General features: G+C 45.7%; 1 protein-coding gene across 1 annotated transcript in view; it reads left to right on the forward strand.

Moving 5' to 3' along the window:
* The window catches only part of LTBP3 (latent transforming growth factor beta binding protein 3), a 32599-nt gene extending 16387 nt beyond the window's left edge, over window positions 1–16212 (forward strand). Inside the window, exons 10-27 of the mRNA XM_083374168.1 lie at window positions 176–254; window positions 352–444; window positions 690–815; window positions 2003–2134; window positions 3662–3790; window positions 5313–5432; window positions 5967–6089; window positions 6790–6912; window positions 8035–8154; window positions 9801–9929; window positions 10037–10198; window positions 10855–10938; window positions 11819–11947; window positions 13180–13317; window positions 14162–14323; window positions 14905–14982; window positions 15318–15449; window positions 15628–16212. Of these exons, the coding sequence (XP_083230294.1) occupies window positions 176–254; window positions 352–444; window positions 690–815; window positions 2003–2134; window positions 3662–3790; window positions 5313–5432; window positions 5967–6089; window positions 6790–6912; window positions 8035–8154; window positions 9801–9929; window positions 10037–10198; window positions 10855–10938; window positions 11819–11947; window positions 13180–13317; window positions 14162–14323; window positions 14905–14982; window positions 15318–15449; window positions 15628–15773 (2205 nt within the window). The 3' untranslated portion in view covers window positions 15774–16212. The remainder of the gene's footprint in view (window positions 1–175; window positions 255–351; window positions 445–689; window positions 816–2002; window positions 2135–3661; window positions 3791–5312; window positions 5433–5966; window positions 6090–6789; window positions 6913–8034; window positions 8155–9800; window positions 9930–10036; window positions 10199–10854; window positions 10939–11818; window positions 11948–13179; window positions 13318–14161; window positions 14324–14904; window positions 14983–15317; window positions 15450–15627) is intronic.
* The last annotated feature ends 1949 nt before the right edge of the window (window positions 16213–18161 follow it).

Consider the following 18161-nt stretch of genomic DNA (forward strand, 5'->3'; position numbering starts at 1 on the left):
TGACTCATGGACTTCAACTCCCAGAATTCAGCCTGACTCAGGAATTCTGGGAGTTGAAGTCCAAAAAGAGCCGAGGTTGCCTACCCCTGGTCTAGAATGGCATAGGCCGGTCTGCAGCTGTATCTTGTCTTCCTGTTCATGGCCTGTTCTTCTCTTTCCTTCTCGACATCTCCAGTTGCCCAGAGACACGACGATTTCGGAAGAGCAGGGGGTATTTTTCGCCAACACCCCGACTTTGGGTCCTCGGTACCCCGGTAAATGACAGCAAAAGCATCCTCAATACCGTTTCCCCAGTCTTGTGGGGTGGGGGGAGGAAATTTTCTCAACGGGGGCTTCCTGTGTTCTTTGCAGTGGTGATCACCAAGCCGACCGTCGCAGTTGTGGTGAAGTACCCCGAAGAGGACAGAATGGATGAATTTTACATGCCCCCAACTCAAGAGACGGGTGAGCCTCCCACCCCACCCCACCCCGGCCCAGATTATGTTCCTTCGTCTTCTTTTTCCGGAAAGAAAAGTTTTAATTTTAGTTAGTTTAATAGAGTTCTCCTGCTTCAGCAGGGGGTTGGACTAGATGACCTCCAAGGTCCCTTCCCACTCGGTCATTCTGTATTCTGTGGTGAGAAAACGGCCAGTGTCGGAACTATTGTAACTATTTCCCTGCCTTTCTCTCTCTCTCTCTTCCCAAAACAGAGGTGGACATCTGCAAATTAAACCACAACATCTGCAGCCACGGTGAATGCATCCCGACCAGGACCGGATTTACCTGCCAGTGTTACCAAGGTTATCGATGGCATCCTCAGCACAGGTATTGTGTAGGTAAGAGGCAGCTTCCTTCAAAGGTTTGAGCTTGAGCAGGAGGTTCAATCGGAATAGAGCTGGAAGGGACCTTGGAGGTCTTCTAGTCCAGCCCCCTGCTCACGCAGGACACCCTTCTCTCCTCCTCCTCCTCCTCTGAATAACAGAATTGGAAGGGACCTTGGAGGTCTTCTAGTCCAACCCCCTGCTCAAGAAGTAGACCTTATACCATTCCAGACAAGCGGCTATGCATACTTTTCTTAAAAACCTCCAGTGATGAAGCACCTGCAGTTTCTGGTGGCAAGCTGTTCCGCTGGTTAATTGTCCTCACTCTTATAGGAAATCTCTCCTTAATTCCAGGTTGCTTCTCTCCTTGGTTAGTTTCCACCCATCGTTTCTTGTCCTGCCTTCTGGGGCTTTGGAAAATAAGTTGAACCCCACCCCCGCTTCTTTGTGAGATATTGGAATACTGCTATCATGTCCCCCCCCCCCCCCCCGCGATCCTTCTTTTCTCTGAACTGGACACACCCAGTTCCTGCAACCGTTTTTCAGCCTTGGTGGAGCAGTGGGCTAATGCCTCCTTAAGTAACACCAGCTGCCTGCCATTAGTGCAGGTTCGAGTCCCACCAGGCTCAAGGTTGACTCAGCCTTCCATCCTTCCCAGGTAGGTAAAATGAGGACCCAGATTGTTGGGGGCAATTAAGCTGACTTTGTAATAATGCCGCTTGGGTGTGTGTGTGAAAGCCCTAATAAGCAGGCATATACATAGAATGAAGGCTATTGCTAAGCACATTTGATTTGTGTGCTTAGATTGTAAGCCGCCCTGAGTCTTCGGAGAAGGGCGGGATATAAATGGGATTAAAATAAAAATTAAAAAAAATATGTTTTGGTCTCCAGGCCTTTAATCATCGTAATTGCTCTTCTCTGCTCTTTTTTTCCAAAAAATCTCAACACCTTTTTTTGTAATGTAAGGTTGGACTAGATGACCGCCCCCCCCAAGGCCCCTTCCAACTCATTCTGTTACTCTGTTATTCATCCAAGAAGCTTCTTCAGTTCTGAAAGAGAACTGAAGAAGCTTCTTGGAGAAGAAGCGAAATGTTTTCAATGGAAAGGGGGGGGGGAAACAACCCCCCCCAAAAAAAGCCCAGTTGTCTTTTACGTAGAAATAAACCTTGGGGGATTCTTGTTCTTTCCTTCGCCCTCCCCAGATGTCAACGAGTGTGAATTGGAGCTGTGTGGCAATGGGAAAGGCGTGTGCATGAACACCGGTGGGTCGTACAATTGCCACTGCAACCGGGGCTACCAGCTGAAAGTGCAGAAGGGGATCCGATCCTGCTCGGGTGAGGCTTCCAAAGAACTGGGGTGGATGGGTGGAGACGAATGAAGGAGAGAAGACAGCCCAGAACCAAGGAGAAAATTTCCTGACGGAAATTAGTCGATCCGTGGAACGAGTTGCCTTCAGAATAAACGATAGCCCTTAAGACTTACTGCTAAGGAATTTGTTGTGCAGAGGTCTCCTTGTGCTACCAAAGAGTTGCACAGACATTGGAAGGGTACTGAGAGCAGCAAGAGTCACACAAGGAGTACACCGAGTTGTAAAAGCAAAAAGTATTTTACTTTGAGGGTGGTGTAAAAACAAAAATGCACAGTCAAAAATAAACAGTCCAAGTAGCAATCCAAATACAAAGTCTTCTTACCGGTCCAGAGGTCAATACCCAGTTCAGGTTTACAACAGTAGTAAACCAACAGCAGAGCAAAAACAGTAATAGTAGAGAGCAGTGAATTCAGAGAGAGAGAGAAGCTACGTTCCTAGCTTCCTCTTATGGCCATGAGAACACTTACACACCCATTGGCCAATTAACTTCTTAAAGTCATAACATTATGGTTAATATATTTTCAACCCAACATTGTAGGCTAACACCATATGCCTAACACTTACGTACCGCTTCACGGTTCTTCACAGCCTTCTCTAAGCAGCTTTTACAGAGTCAGCCTCTCGCCCCTTGCAACAGTCTGGCTCCTCATCCTTGGAAGGATGGCAGTCTTGAGTCAGCCTTGAGCTGGTCAGGATCGAACTCCTGGCAGCGGGCAGAGTCAAGCTTAATTACTGCATTCTAACTACTGTGAAGCCAGGCAGGAAAGAATAAGGAAGGAAAGAAGGAAAATAGCGATAACCCTTAGACCTATATACCACTTCACGGTGCTTTACAGCTGAGTGGTTTATAGATTCAGCCTCTGGACCCCAACAACTCGGATCCTCATTTGACCGACCTCAGAAGGATGGAAGGCTGAGTCGACCTTGAGCCGGTCAGGATCGAACTGCTGGCAGTGGGCAGAATTTAGCCTGCAATGCTGCCTTCTGACCACTGTGCCCCTATGGCAAAGGAATAGGAAAAGGAATAGAATAGCAATAGCCCTTAGACTTATATACCGCTTCACAGGGCTTTACCGCCCTCTCTAAGGGGTTTTACAGATTCAGTCTCTGGCCCTCCAACAACTTGGTTCCTCATTTTTCCGACCTCAGAAGGATGGAAGGCTGAGTCGACCCTGAGCCGGTCAGGATCGAACTCCTGGCAGTGGGCAGAGTGTAGCCTGCAATACTGCAATCTAACCACTGTGCCGCCACGGCTCTTTAGAGGTTGTGGGTGCTCCATCACTGGAGGTTTGTAAGAAGAGATTGGAGAGCCATTTGTCTGAAAATGGAATAGGATTTTCTGCCTAAGCAGGGGGTTAGACTAGAAGACCTCCCGGGTCCCTTCCAACTCTGTTATTCTTTTATTCGGTTATTGAGTCAGGGAGGAGATGCTGGAGACACCCCAGATCTCCCCCCTCCCTTTGTTCACTCTTTTGCCTCCCTCTCCCATTAGACATTGACGAATGCGCCCGGCCCAACATCTGCGGAGACGGCGGTTCTTGCATCAACTTCCCAGGGCACTACAAATGTGACTGCCATCCGGGCTATCGGCTGAAGCCCTCCCGACAGCCTTTGTGTGAGGGTACGCAGTGGAGACGCAGGCCGGGGGATTCTTTGGTGCCGGTCTGAGCTGGATGATTTTCTGGCAGACATTTCACGACCACATAAGCAACATCATCAGTGTGGCTACAGAGACGCACTGATCAGGGTCAATGCAACCGTCATAAACCATCATGAATATGAGTTAGTTATGAAGCGCCTGAGTTCGGATCACGTGACCCTGGGGATGTTGCAGCGGTCGTAAATGTGAAAATTAGAATAGAATAAGAATAAGAATAAGAATTAGAATAGAATAGAATAGAATAGAATAGAATAGAATAGAATAGAATAGAATAGAATAGAATAGAATAGAATAGAATATTGGAATAAAATAGAATAGAATAGAATAGATATTGGAATGGAATGGAATGGAATAGAATAGAATAGAGAATAGAATAGAATAGAATAGAATAGAATAGGATAGGATATTAGAATAGAATAGAATAGAATAGAATAGAATAGAATAGAATAGAATAGAATAGAATAGAATAGAATAAGAGAGAATGGAATGGAATAGAATAGAATAGAATAGAATAGAATAGAATAGAATAGAATAGAATAGAATAGAATAGAATAGAATAGAATAGAATAGAATAGAATAGAATAAGAGAGAATGGAATGGAATGGAATGGAATGGAATGGAATAGAATAGGATAGAATAGAATAGAATAGAATAGAATAGAATAGAATAGAATAGAATAGAATAGAATAAGAGAGAATGGAATGGAATAGAATAGAATAGAATAGAATAGAATAGAATAGAATAGAATAGAATAGAATAGAATAGAATAGAATAGAATAAGAGAGAATGGAATGGAATGGAATAGAATAGAATAGAATGGAATGGAATGGAATGGAATGGAATGGAATGGAATGGAATAGAATAGAATAGAATAGAATAGAATAGGAGGGAATGGAATAGAATAGAATAAGAGAATGGAATGGAATAGAATAGAATAGAATTAGAATAGAATAGAATAATAGAATAGAATAGAATAGAATAGAATAGAATAGAATAAGAGAAAGGAATGGAATAAGAGAGAATGGAACAGAATAGAATAGAATAGAATCAACAGGAGAGGATATGGGAGGGGAGAAAAGGAGAAGAGAAGGAGAAGAGAAAAGAGAATGAAAACAATAGAATGAAAACAAGAGAGGAGAATAGAAATTGAAATATAGAAATAGAACAGAATATAGAATAAAATAGGAGAAAGACACGGGGAGAAAAAGAAGGGGGAGAGAGTCACTTTTTTCCAGTGCCGTTGTAACCTTGAACGGTCTCTAAATGAACTATCGTAAGTCGGGGACTGTCTGTATCCTGAAAAGCCCTCTGGAGATCTCACCCAAGTTCTCTTCTCCTGAGAAAAACATTCCAAAAAGCATTATCCAAAAGAAAGGGTTGGAGAAAACAAACTTTGGCAAATGTTAGCAGCTTTATGGGTGCTGACCTCTTTTTTTCTTTTCCAGTAATCATTTTTTTAAAAAAAAAATTGTTTGCTTTTCAGATATCGATGAATGTCTTGAGCCCGGAACTTGCCCTGATGGGAGATGCGAAAATAAACCTGGGAGTTATAAATGTATCCCCTGCCAGCCAGGCTTCCGGGCCCAAAACGGCATATGTTACGGTAAGACATACTGCAACTGGTCTCAGCTTTTTTTTTTATACCGTAGTTGTTGTTTTTAAAAAGAGTTAAGCATCTAGTCCTCATTATTAAAAACCTCAGCCTTTCTGCTTGTTTTTAAAAAGAGTCTAGTCCTCACAACTGAAGAATATTGTCAGACTTTCTGGTTGTTGTTGTTGTTGTTTTTTTAAAAAAAGTCTAGTCCTCATGACTTGAAAATATCGTCACACTTTATGGGTATTTTCAAAAAAAAAGAGTCCCAGTCCTCATGACTAAAGAAATATCGTCAGACTTTATGGTTGTTTTAAAAGGAGTCTACTCTTTTTAAAACGTATATTGTCTATTTAAAATATATTGTAAGGCTTTATTGTTTGTTTTTTTTAAAAAAAAAAGTTAAGCGTCTAGTCCTCGTGATGAAAAAAGGTTCGGATTTGATGGTTGTTTTGGAAGGCCTCTTGAGGAGGTCTCTTCCGGCCCTATGATTCTCTAGCGCTCACGCATTGAAAGAGCTCGTTGTCCGGTTTTCGTCCCCTCCAGATGTGGACGAGTGCGCCGAGGATGCTACTTGCAAACATGGCTGGTGCGAAAACATGGCCGGCTCCTTTCGTTGCTCCTGTGGTGAAGGCTTCGCGCCGGCCGCTGATTTCCGCAGCTGCGTCGGTAAATTCCTTTCCACGTCCCGGGCAGAAAGCTAAGCTCAGTCCATCAGAAAAATAAATTCCGAAACGGTTTTTTTTTTCAACGACGAAGTGATTGCAGTCTCGCCTCCCAGCTCAACAGCTCACCGGCTGTTTCGAAGCACAGCTCCTGAGGCTGCTTGCAGACCTTTTGCTATATTGGGGGGGTCTTGTGGGATGGTTCCAGGACTCCCCCTAACTCAGGAGAGTTGTATAAAGCGCAAGAATGCCCGATCCTTCTGTTAGTAAATCGAAAAAGCCGCAGTCCAGAGAAAGCGCCTCCAAGGTGCCCACCCTGAGTTAAGTCATCGGTCAGCCATCTTCACCAGAAGCCTCAGAAAACCCAACTCGGTCAGTGCTGTTATTTCCGCAAAACCAGAGTTTAGTGTTTGGCACTAAAGTGACAGCCTCGGCATCCTGGCCTCCCTTGCAGGGTTGGTGGGAGGAAAGATGAGCCAGATGCAAGCCTGAGCAGAAACGGCCCAGAGCTGAACTGTGGGAGATTCGTGCAATCGTGACCCAAATTCTCTCCTGCTTCATGAAGAGTTCCTTGGCCTTCCAGAGGATGATTACAGTTCCCTTGCTCCCCGGCCGAGACGGGCAAAGGATTATGGAAGCAGTAGTCCCAAGCTTCTAGAAGGCAGCAAAGCAAGATTGCACTGATCCTTCTTTCCTTCCTGCAGATGTCAACGAGTGCCAGAACGGTTCGTTGTGCACCCACGGGGTTTGTGTAAACACACTGGGATCCTTCAAGTGCCAGTGTCCGGTCGGTTTCCAGGCAGTGAAGGATGGGCCTCGCTGCAAAGGTGAGAGAGGGAAGCGAGGGGTTTGGTATGAACTCTTGGGAAGCGATCTTTGCAGCTGGGAAAGAGAACTTTTGAGCATGTGCGGAAGGTTTATCTGCCTGAGTTTTCCATTCTGTTAATTTTTTTATATGCCATCCATCTCACTGTCCAGCGACTGGGTGGCATATAAATTTATTAAAATGATAGATAGATAGATAGATAGATAGATAGATAGATAGATAGATAGATAGATAGATAGATAGGTGGATAGAAAGAAAATAGATAGATGATGGATGGATGATAGGTGGATAAAAAGAAAAGATAGATAGATAGATAGATAGATAGATAGATAGATAGATAGATAGATAGATAGGTAGATAGTTTAGTTTAGTTTAGTTTAGTTTTATTGGATTTTTATACCGCCCTTCTCCCGAAGGACTCAGGGCGGTGAACAGGGCATATCATAAAACTACAAAAATACAAAAGTTAAAAAAGAATTAAATTATTGCCCACAGTAAAAACAATAGAAAATATATATAAATATTAAAACCCTAAATTGACTCCCCATCAGGCCAGGCCAGCTTGTTCGAATAAGTGGGTCTTTAACCCGCGCCGGAAGGATAAAAAGAAAAGATAGATAGATAGATAGATAGATAGATAGATAGATAGATAGATAGATAGATGATAGGTGGATGAAAAGATAGATAGATAGATAGATAGATAGATAGATAGATAGATAGATAGATAGATAGATAGATGATGGATGGATGATAGGTGGATAGAAAGAAAATAGATGATGGATGATAGGTGGATAAAAAGAAAAGATAGATAGATAGATAGATAGATAGATAGATAGATAGATAGATAGATAGATAGAGATAAGATTAAGATAAGATAGTGGACAGACAGACTGATTCATTTGGGGGCTGAAATGTGGCTATGATTGAGCATTCTGACAAGTAGCATGAAAGATAAGAACGCCAATAAGCATGTGCAGAGTTCTCTTGTCATTTCCTGTGAATAAACCCTGACCAATTCGAGATTAATTCTGAGCCACTCACCCTCCTTGCCCTTTTGGCTGATAAAAACTGGGGCACCGTTTTTCTTTTCTTTTCTTTTCTTTCAACCTTCCTGCCTTTCCAGATGTGAACGAATGCGAGTTCCCGGCAGCCTGCATTGGCGGGGAATGTGTAAACACGGTGGGGTCTTACCAGTGTCTTTGCCGGACGGGATACCAGTTGGAGAGGAATCGAAAATGCCAAGGTTTGTGCGTCTGTGTGCGTGTGTGTGAGTCAGCTCTTCTCCCATCTGCTTCGGTAGCAAGTTGGGGCTCACAAGAGGCATCCTGCATCACTGATCCACGGCTTGCAGTGTGCGAGCTCACGTTTTCTCCATGGTTGATCCGTTCTCTGTGTCAGGTTAGGTTTTCATTTCAGAATCAGAATAGAGCTGGAAGGGACCTTGGAGGTCTTCTAGTCCAGCCCCCTCCCTGCTCAAGCAGGAAACCTAATGTCATTCCAGACAAGTGACTGTCTAGTCTGTTCTTAAAAGCCTCCAGTGATGGAGCACCCACAACCTCTGGAGGCAAATCGTTCCACTGGTTGATTGTCCTCACGGTTAGGAAGTTTCTCTCTTGCTTCTCTCGAATAGAATAGAATAGAATAGAATAGAATAGAATAGAATAGAATAGAATAGAATAGAATAGAATAGAATGTAGAATAGAATATAGAAAATAGAATATAATAGAATATAGAATAGAATAGAATAGAGAATAGAGAATAGAATATAAATGAAATTAGAATAGAATAGAATGTAGAATAGAATAGAATAGAAATTAGAATAGAATAGAAATAGAAATTAGAATAGAATAGAATAGAATAGAATAGAATAGAATAGAATAGAATAGAATAGAATAGAATAGAATAGAATAGAATAGAACAGAATAGAATAGAATAGAATAGAATAGAATAGAATAGAATAGAATAGAATAGAATGAACGAAGAATAGAATAGAATAGAATAGAAATTAGAATAGAATAGAATAGAATAGAATAGAATAGAATAGAATAGAATAGAATAGAATAGAATAGAACAGAATAGAATAGAATAGAATAGAATAGAATAGAATAGAATAGAATAGAATAGAATGAACGAAGAATAGAATAGAATAGAATAGAAATTAGAATAGAATAGAATAGAATAGAATAGAATAGAATAGAATAGAATAGAATAGAATAGAATAGAATGAACGAAGAATAGAATAGAATAGAATAGAAATTAGAATAGAATAGAATAGAATAGAATAGAATAGAATAGAACAGAATAGAATAGAATAGAATAGGAGCTGGAAGGGACCTTGGAGGTCTTCTAGTCCAGCCCCTACTCAAGCAGGAGAACCTATACCATCTCAGACAAGTGACTGTCTAGCCTCTTCTTAAAAATCTCCAGTGATGGAACGCCCACGATTTCTGGTGGCCAGCTGTTCCACTGGTTGATTGTCCTCACTGTCAGGAAGTTTCTCCTTAATTCCAGGTTGCTTCTCTCTTTGGTCAGTTTCCAACCATTGTTCTTTTTCCTGCCCTCTGGTGCTTTGGTGAATATTGTGACCCGTCCTCTTCCTTGGGGCAGCCCCTCAGATACTAGGAATACTGCTATCCTGTCTCCCCTATTTCTTCTTTTCTTTAGACTAGCCAAACCCAAGTCCCGCAGCCGTTCTTCGTACGTTTTGGTCTCCAGGCCTTGGATCACCTTAGTTGGCTCTTCTCTGAATTTTTTCCCAAACTCTCAACCTCTTCTTTGTGATATGGTGACCGAAACTGGATGCAGTATTCCAGGAGTGGCTTTGCTAAAGTCGGAGGCTCAAGAACGCCTATTCTCCCTGAAACTTACCTTTCCCCAATGCCTCCCCAGACATTGACGAGTGCGCAAGAGATCTTGACCTCTGCCAGCCCCACGGGGTGTGCGAGAACACCCAGGGCTCCTTCGTGTGTGTGTGTGAAGAGGGATTCATGCTGGCCAAAGACCAGCAGAGTTGTGAAGGTAAGATAGCACACAGAGTGCGCAAAGGGAGGGGGGGGAAACACACCTGAGGTGGGAGAAATTCCCCCGGGGCTCCCGGTGACGATGATGATGGCGTTTCTCCGCAGAGGTGCCTCACCACAAAAAGGAGTGTTACCTGAACTTCGATGACAGTGTGTTTTGCGACAGCGTGCTGGCCACCAACGTGACGCGCCAGGAGTGCTGCTGCTCACTCGGGGCCGGCTGGGGGGATCACTGCGAGATCTACCCCTGTCCCGTTCTCAACTCGAGTAAGTGGGAAAGTTCTCGGGTCCGATTCTGATTAAATTGGAAATTATCCCTGTTCCAAACTCAGCTCGAGACAGAATGACAACAGTTGGAAGGGACCTTGGAGGTCGTCTAGTAGTCCAACCCCCTGCTCAGGCAGAAAGCCTGATACCCTTTCAGACAAAATGGCTGTCCAATCTCTTCCAGTGATGGAGGGAGGGAGGGAAAGGGAAGGAAGGAAGGTTTATTAAATTTATATGCCGCCCTTCTCCCTGAGGAAGGAAGGAAGGAAGGAAGGAAGGAAGGAAGGAAGGAAGGAAGGAAGGAAGGAAGGAGAAATTGGAGGGAAGGCTGGAGGGAAAAAGACGGAGGGAGGGAGGGAAGGAAGGAAGGAGAAATTGGAGGGAAGGCTGGAGGGAAAAAGATGGAGGGAGGGAGGGAGGGAAGGAAGGGAAGGAAGGAATAGCAGAATAATAGAACAGAGTTGGAAGGGACCTTGGAGGTCTTCTAGTCCAACCCCCTGCTCAGGCAGGAAGCCCTATATCATTTCATAACGTCCAATGATCACTATATGGATTGGTGTAAGTCGAGAACGACTTGTACTCTCTCTTTTTTTTAAAAAAAAAATGGGAATTGTGATTTGAATTTTCACCCCTCTCTTCTGCCTTCCCTGGACCAGTTGAGTTCCACACGCTCTGCCCCGACGGCAAAGGGTTCATCCTGGACGAGACGATCCTGAATTACGGCATCCCGACGCATCGAGGTGAGCCTCGGGACGCTCGGTCCCCCCCTCCCGCCCGAAAGCGTGGAGGGTGGAGGCCTTTTTGAGGTGGCCTTGATGGGAGCCGGGCAGGGGGCTGGGGGGGGCAATCACAGCATCTCTCTGGGGCGGTCCTCTTGACCAGCCTCTCCTTCTCCCCCCCCCCCGTGAAGCTGGACCAAAGGGGGGCCGGCTGTGGGTCTTGAGCTGCTGCAAAGCGGGATGAGGAGATGGCTACGTATCGAGGCGCCCACGAGACGCCATTTTGTCAACGTGGGGATCTGCTTAATAGCCTTCTCTTTCTCCTTCGTCCCTTTCTCCTCCTCCCGTTCTTCCTTTGCGCCTCTCGCTCTGTTCTTCCCCTCGTCTTCCCGTCCTCCTCCTCCTCTCCGTCTCCTTTCTCCTCCTCCTCCTCCTCCTCTCCGTCGTCCCCTTCGTCCTCGCCTTTCCTTCCTGCTTTTTCTTTTTTTCTTCTTCATTTTTCTTCCGCCCTCTTTTTTTCTTCTCCTCTTTCCTCTTCCTGCCCCTCCCTCACCTTCCCCTCTTCCTTCTTTCCCTTCTCATCCTGTTTTCCATCTTTCGTTTCCTCCTCCTCCCCCCTCGCCTCTCTTTCCTTCTCTTCTTCCTGTCCTCCTTCCCTCCTTTTCCTTCTCCCTCTGATCCTCCTTTTCCTGCCCCTCCTTCCCCTCTTCCATTTTTCTTCTCCTCCTGTTCTCCATCTTTTCATTTCTTCTTCCTCCTCCTCTACCCCCTTCATCTTTTTCCTCCTCCTCCTCCTCCTCCTCCTCCTCCTCCGTAACCATCACTTCTTCTTCGTCGCTTTGTTGCTCTTCCTCCCCTGCCTTCCCTCTCTTCCCCCTTTCTTGTTCCCTCCCGTCTCCAGACATCGACGAATGCAGCCTGTTTGGTGACGAGATCTGCAAGGAAGGGAAATGTGTGAACACACAGCCGGGCTACGAGTGTTACTGCAAGCAGGGCTTCTACTACGATGGCAACCTCTTGGAGTGTGTCGGTAGGAAGGGAAGCCCAGCAGGGGCAGTACTCCTCCGAGTAGCAACAGAGGAGGAGTCAGGCTTAAGTATAGATAGTCCTCGACTTACCACAGTTCGTTTAGCGACCAAAGTTACCACGGCACTGGAAAAAAAGGACTTACGACCATTTTTCACACTTACGACCGTTGCGGCATTCCCCCGCGGCCACGTGATCGAAATCCAGACGCTTGGCAAGCGACTCACGTTTATGACGGTCGCAGCGTCACGCCGTCCCCTTTTGCGACCTTCTGACAAGCAAAGTCTAGGGGGAAAAGCAGGATTCCCTTAACCAGGTGACTGACTTTAAAAGTGCAGCGATTCACTTAACAACGGTGGCGAGAAGGGTCGTCAAACGTGGCCAAACTCAGCGAAGTAATGTCTCGCTTAGCAAGAGAAATTTTGGGCTTCGTTGTGGTCGTAAGTCAAGGACCACGTGGTGATGCTCTGGCATTTGGAGCGTGGCCGTCCGGGGCAGTCCGGACCAGGAGTTGGAGCCCTTTGGATCAGCTTTTTTTATAAGTTCATAAGTTTATAAGTTTATTATATTTGTATACCGCCCTTCTCCCGAAGGACTCAGGGCGGTGAACAGGGCATATATAAAAATACAAATTACAAAAATTAAAAAGAGAATTAAATACAAGCCCAAACTAAAAACAGTGAAAAAAAATGTAAACAATCCCCAATAAAATAAAATACAGCTAGTCCTTGACTTAACGACCACAGTGGAGCCCAAAATTTTAGCCGCTAAGTGAGACATTTCCTAAGCGCATTCCGCCCCATTTTACGACCTTCTTCGCTTCTTAAGTGAATCCCTGCAGTTGATAAGTTAGTAACACGGTTGTTAAGCGAATCTGGCTTCCTCCATTGACTTTGCCTGTGGGAAAGTCACACAAAGGGGATCACGTGACCCCGGGACACTGCGACCGTCATAAATTGAGTGAGTTGCCAAGCGTCTGAATTTTGATCTCGTGGCCACGGGGGATGCCGCGACGGTCGTAAGTGTGAGAAACGGTCATAAGCCACTTTTTCCCAGTGCCGTTGTAACTCTGAACGGTCGCTAAGTGAAGGGTTGTCAATCGAGGATTGCCTGTAATTCCCAAGGAAAAAAAACCACCGTCGTTCTAATCTGAGGCCTGGTGAATTCGCAGCCAGGATCCTTTCAGTCTGGCGAGCGCTGGCGCTGAGTAACGCCTCCTACTCTCTTCCGCCCTAGACGTGGACGAGTGTCTGGACGAGTCAAACTGTGTGAACGGGCGCTGCGAGAACACACGGGGCAGCTTCCGCTGTGCCTGCCCGGCCTCAACCACCTACGATGCTGCCCAGAAGAAGTGCGTCCCGACCAGCCAAACCGGTGAGCGGGGCGGAATTTTTTAAGGTAGCGTTTCTCAGCCTCGGACACTTTAAGATGGGTGGACTACAACTCCCAGAATTCCCCAGTCAGTATTCCGGGGTTTTTTTCCTTCCTCTTTTTCTCCTTCCTTCCTTCCTTCCTTCCTTCCTTCCTTCCTTCCTTCCTTCCTTCCTTCTCTCATTCCCTTCCTTCTTTCTTTCATCTCCTTGCTTCCCTCCCTCCCTCCCTTTCTTCCTTCTTTCATCTCCCTCCCTTCGTTCCTTCCTTCTTTCATCTCCTTCCTTCCCTTCTTCCTTCCCTCCCTCCCTTCCTTCTTTCATCTCCTTCCTTCCTTCCTTCCCTCCCTCCATTCTTCCCTCCCTCCCTTCCTTCTTTCATCTCCTTCCCTCCGTCCCTCCCTCCCTCCATTCTTCCCTCCCTCCCTTCCTTCTTTCATCTCCTTCCTTCCTTCCTTCCTTCCTTCCTTCCTTCCTTCATTCATTCCTTCCCTCGCTCCCTCCATTCTTTCCTTCCTTCCTTCCTTCCTTCCTTCCTTCTTTCATCTCCTTCCCTCTGTCCCTCCTTGCCTTTCTTCCTTCCTTCCTTCTTCTCCTTCCTTCTCTCTCTCTCTCCCTCCCTCCCTCCCTCCCATCCTTCCTTCCCTCTCTCCCTCCCTTCTTTCATCTCCCTCCCTCCCTTTCTCCCTTTCTTCCTTCTTTCTCTTTCTCCAAAAGTCGGGTTCTTTACAAACCAAAGCCCCAGCCATCCCCTGGCCCAGAAGGTTCCCAGCTCTTCCCCTGTTGAATTTCTAGCCCGTCTCCCTCGTTTCTCCTCTCCCCACCTCCACCCCCACCCCCCACCGCAGACAAAGTGACCGACCGACGGGACGTCTGCTGGCAACTCCGGGGCGAGGACGGGATGTGCTCATCGCCGTTCGGGGGCCAACAGTTGACCTACGAGGAGTGCTGCTGCCACCACGGCAAAGGGTGGGGTTACCACTGCCACGCCTGCCCGCCGCGCAACCCAGGTAAACGGGGCATTCTGGGAAGACTGGCACCTCATCCTTCCTTCGAGCACCAGCTCTGTTTTCAAAGCCTGGGCCGGCGAAGGAGTGGGAAATTGTCCAGAGATGGGCTGATCAGACAAGACTGCAAGTCTAGCCGACTCTTTTTTTCAAAATCAGGATTTAAATTGGGGAGCTGAAGGCTCTGTAGAGCGTGTGCAGAGTTCTCTTGCCTTTCTGACACACTTGGAACTGGGGAAGAGGCCTTTGCGGGGAGAGATGACACTACAGCAGGGGTAACTTGGCCCTTTGATGACTTGTGGACTTCAACTCCCAGAATTCCTCAGCCAGGCGTGCCTGGCTGAGGAATTCTGGGAGTTGAAGTCCACAAGACATGAAAGGCCCAAGTTTGAAGACCCCTGCACTACAGCATCCTTCTTTGTGCCTTAATGTGTGTTTGAGAACCTACGCGCCAGTGATAAAATTAAATCTCGTGGATGTTCTTCTGCTTCTGGGCCCACTTGGGGCCTCTGCCCGTTTCCGGAAGAGCGATGTTTGGCGACAGGACGGCGACAATGAGGACTGGGGCCTTTTCTCTCCCCCAGGTTTCAACTGCCAGTCTGCTCCAAGCGAAAGCAATTCCTTCTGGGACTTCAGTACCCCGTTCGGGGAGGTGCACAAAGGTGAGCCAAAGTGGGGAGCAGAGCAAACCTGCATCGATAACGTCATTGACTGCGGAACTCACTGCCACAAGAACCAGGCATAAGTAGCTTTGGGGGGGGGGGTGAGTCGGTTATAACTTCAAATAGTCAATATGCCACTGGTCGTAAGTCAAGGACCATGTGTAACTTGATTTTTGTGTTTGGCTGAAGTGGACAGCCGGAAACGTGCTTGTTCTGCTCTGGATTCAGGATTTGGCTGGTTGTGTGTACAGGGAGCAGACCAAGCAAGAAATTACCCAGGTTCCCTTTCCAGATGTTTGGGCCTTTTTAATCACATCTGTTTGTTTTGGCTACAGAGGCCGACAGTTCAGAAGAGGATTCGGACGAATGCCGCTGCCTGAACGGGCGCTGCGTCCGCACCCAGCAGGGTTCTGTGTGCGAATGTCCCACAGGCTTCCAGCTGGATGGCACTCGCACCCGCTGCTTGGGTAAGAGGGGCGGATGGAGGGCTTCCCCGCTTCTGTGCTGCTCTGATATTCTTGGCCAGGTCACCCCTTGCGAAGATGGGGCAGCGAGTGGCTAATTTCACACGCTCGGAATTACGTGGAGCCTCTGGATTCAGTGCAGTCTACCTTGCCCACTCCGTAATCTCTTCCTTCCTTTTAGATATTGACGAGTGCCAGGAGCTAAACCAACGGGGACGGCTTTGCAAAAGTGAACGCTGCGTGAACACCAGCGGCTCCTTCTTCTGTTCCTGCAAGGCGGGCTACTTGCGGTCCTGGCCACGCGGGATCTGCATGCCTCAGCGATAGCGTGTCGTACCAACCGCAGCACAGAAAGCCAGGGGACGTGGCCAGCCACGAATGCCCCAATGGCCGTGGTGAGCTTCTTCTCTCTGTCCACCGTTGGAAACTGGATCCTGGGCTGGGAGCAACTTTTTTTTTAGTCTAAATTCAGCAAGAAAGTTTATTAAGGACCTTTTTTTTAAAAAAAAAAGGGAAAAAAGTTGTTCCAGCTACTATGAGGGGCATTGATTTTTTGCTATAGATTTTATACCTACTCGCGTTTCTGTTCCTTTAACCCGCTGGATTGTTAGGGTTTTGATTTTTTTTTAAAAAAAAATAGTTTGCACTTGTTTCTATAGGATTCAGAAATAAAAAGAAACATTCTTTTGTACAGAACAGACATTGGTGGAAGGAAGATAAAAGACGGAAACTTCAAAATTAATCTGCTAATTAAAAAAAAAGGAAATTGCCATGTAAATTGCCATGTGTCTGATTTGATCTTCACAGCATTATAAATGGGAAGTTTTGACTACCACGTGGGGCATTTAACATTTTCAGGCCAAAGCATGTTTATACCCTACCCAAATGTTTATTTTTTAACCATCACTCCAAGTCTCATCTCTGTGATTCTGCAGGGATGCTGATATTTTTAAAGTTACGGTCCTTTGTGGGATCCTTATTTTGTGGGTTCCTATCACAATGTTCTCGTGCTTTGCTCAATTTATATAATTTGATGCATAAAATAGTAAAACTATAATGAATAGAATTGACGGTTCAAAGTTACAACAGTGCCGGACAAAGCGTTTTGCAAATGTCCTCGAACGTACAACTCTGACAGGATCCTCACAGTCCGACGGTCGAAATTCAGGCACTTAGCAACTCACAATGACCTGGGGCCCCGGGATCGCGAATTGTGACCTTCACAGCCGGCTTTCGACAAACAAAGACAATGGCGAAGCTAACAAATTTCAGAGAATCAAATTCTGGGAGCTGAAGTCCAAATGTTTTAACATTGTCAAGATTGAGAAACAAATGCTGTAATGTAAGTTATCACTGGAAGTTTTCAAAAAATAGTCTGGACAACTCTTTGACTGGAATGGTACAAGACTCTTGCCTGGAGCAGGGGGTTGAACTAGAAGACCTTTGGGGTCCCTTCCAGGCCTAGGATTCTATGTCTGTTGTCTATCTCTGGCTTAAGTGCAACATCCACATTCATTCATAATCCTAGCATTGCTACCAGCGTAGCAGACTAGCAGTAATACTACGGTAGTAAATCAGTAAAGGTAATCCTCATTTAGCAACCACCATTAGGACCAGACACTTGGTTATTAAGCAAAACAGCCAGTCAGCGAAACATAACAAATTGATTTCAGCTTTCCTTTGCCCAACAGACTTACAAAGCTACTTTTTTCATCACTGTCATAACTGCAAACTGTTGCTAAATGAGGATTTCCTAGGCGAATGTAAATTACTTGACCAGATGATTATTTATTCAGATTAGATTCACTTATCTGAAATGGGATACGTTCTCCTGCTTGAGCAGGGGGCTGGACTAGAAGACCTCCAAGGTCCCTTCCAGCTTCTATTTTATCCTAGATTGATATCCCACCTTGGTTGAGGTCAGCCATCCATGCCAGTCTGGGCATCCCCAGCCTAGCGTCCTTGCAGCAGGGCTGGCTTCATGTTCTATAAATCTTGTTTACTTAACCAACCACATTCCGTTGAGTTGCCCAACATGGAATTTTTGATGGTTGCTGCACACCAGTTCATGGCTACATTGCAGAGCATGCCCCGCTTGGCACCATCATGGGTCTGGCTGATTGCATAAACCAGAGAAATGAATTATTAGAAATACAAGCGTGCAAGGGATATGATTGTTAGAAGGCGGAGCCCTTTAAATCTGATATTTTGCTTAAAAATCCTGAAGCCAAAGAGAAGGGGAAACCTTGCACAAAGTAGCCAAGATTTCCCCTCTCTCGCCTATCTCAGTTGCATCCTCCTCTGAAGAATTTGAATTAAATTTAGGATTAGAATTAGGAAGAGGGAAATGTATGCTTCTGGGGAAAAAAAAACCCTGAATTTATTTTAAAAAGACTGGCACTGAACATGAAAGTGAAAGAGGCGAAATGCAGAGGGAAAAAAAATCTTCCAGCCAGCCTTTGGAATCTGATCTCAAAGAGATTCTATTCCTGTAAACTACAAGTCCCAGAGTTCCTAGGGTGATTTAAAAAATAATAATCACGTACTAGTTCCCAAGATTCAATGGGATTTCCTGACTATGGCCTCTGATGAGAACCTAGAGATAAAAATCAGAGAGGAGCTCTAACGCCTGGAGATAGCACTTCCGGCTTCATTTAAATAAAAAAAATCCCTGGGAATCCACACAAATGCATTCGAATTTTTTGGCATTTTTGC

Source organism: Vipera ursinii, assembly GCF_947247035.1.
Source record: "Vipera ursinii genome assembly, chromosome: 15".
In the NCBI taxonomy this organism is placed as follows: Eukaryota; Metazoa; Chordata; class Lepidosauria; order Squamata; family Viperidae; genus Vipera; species Vipera ursinii.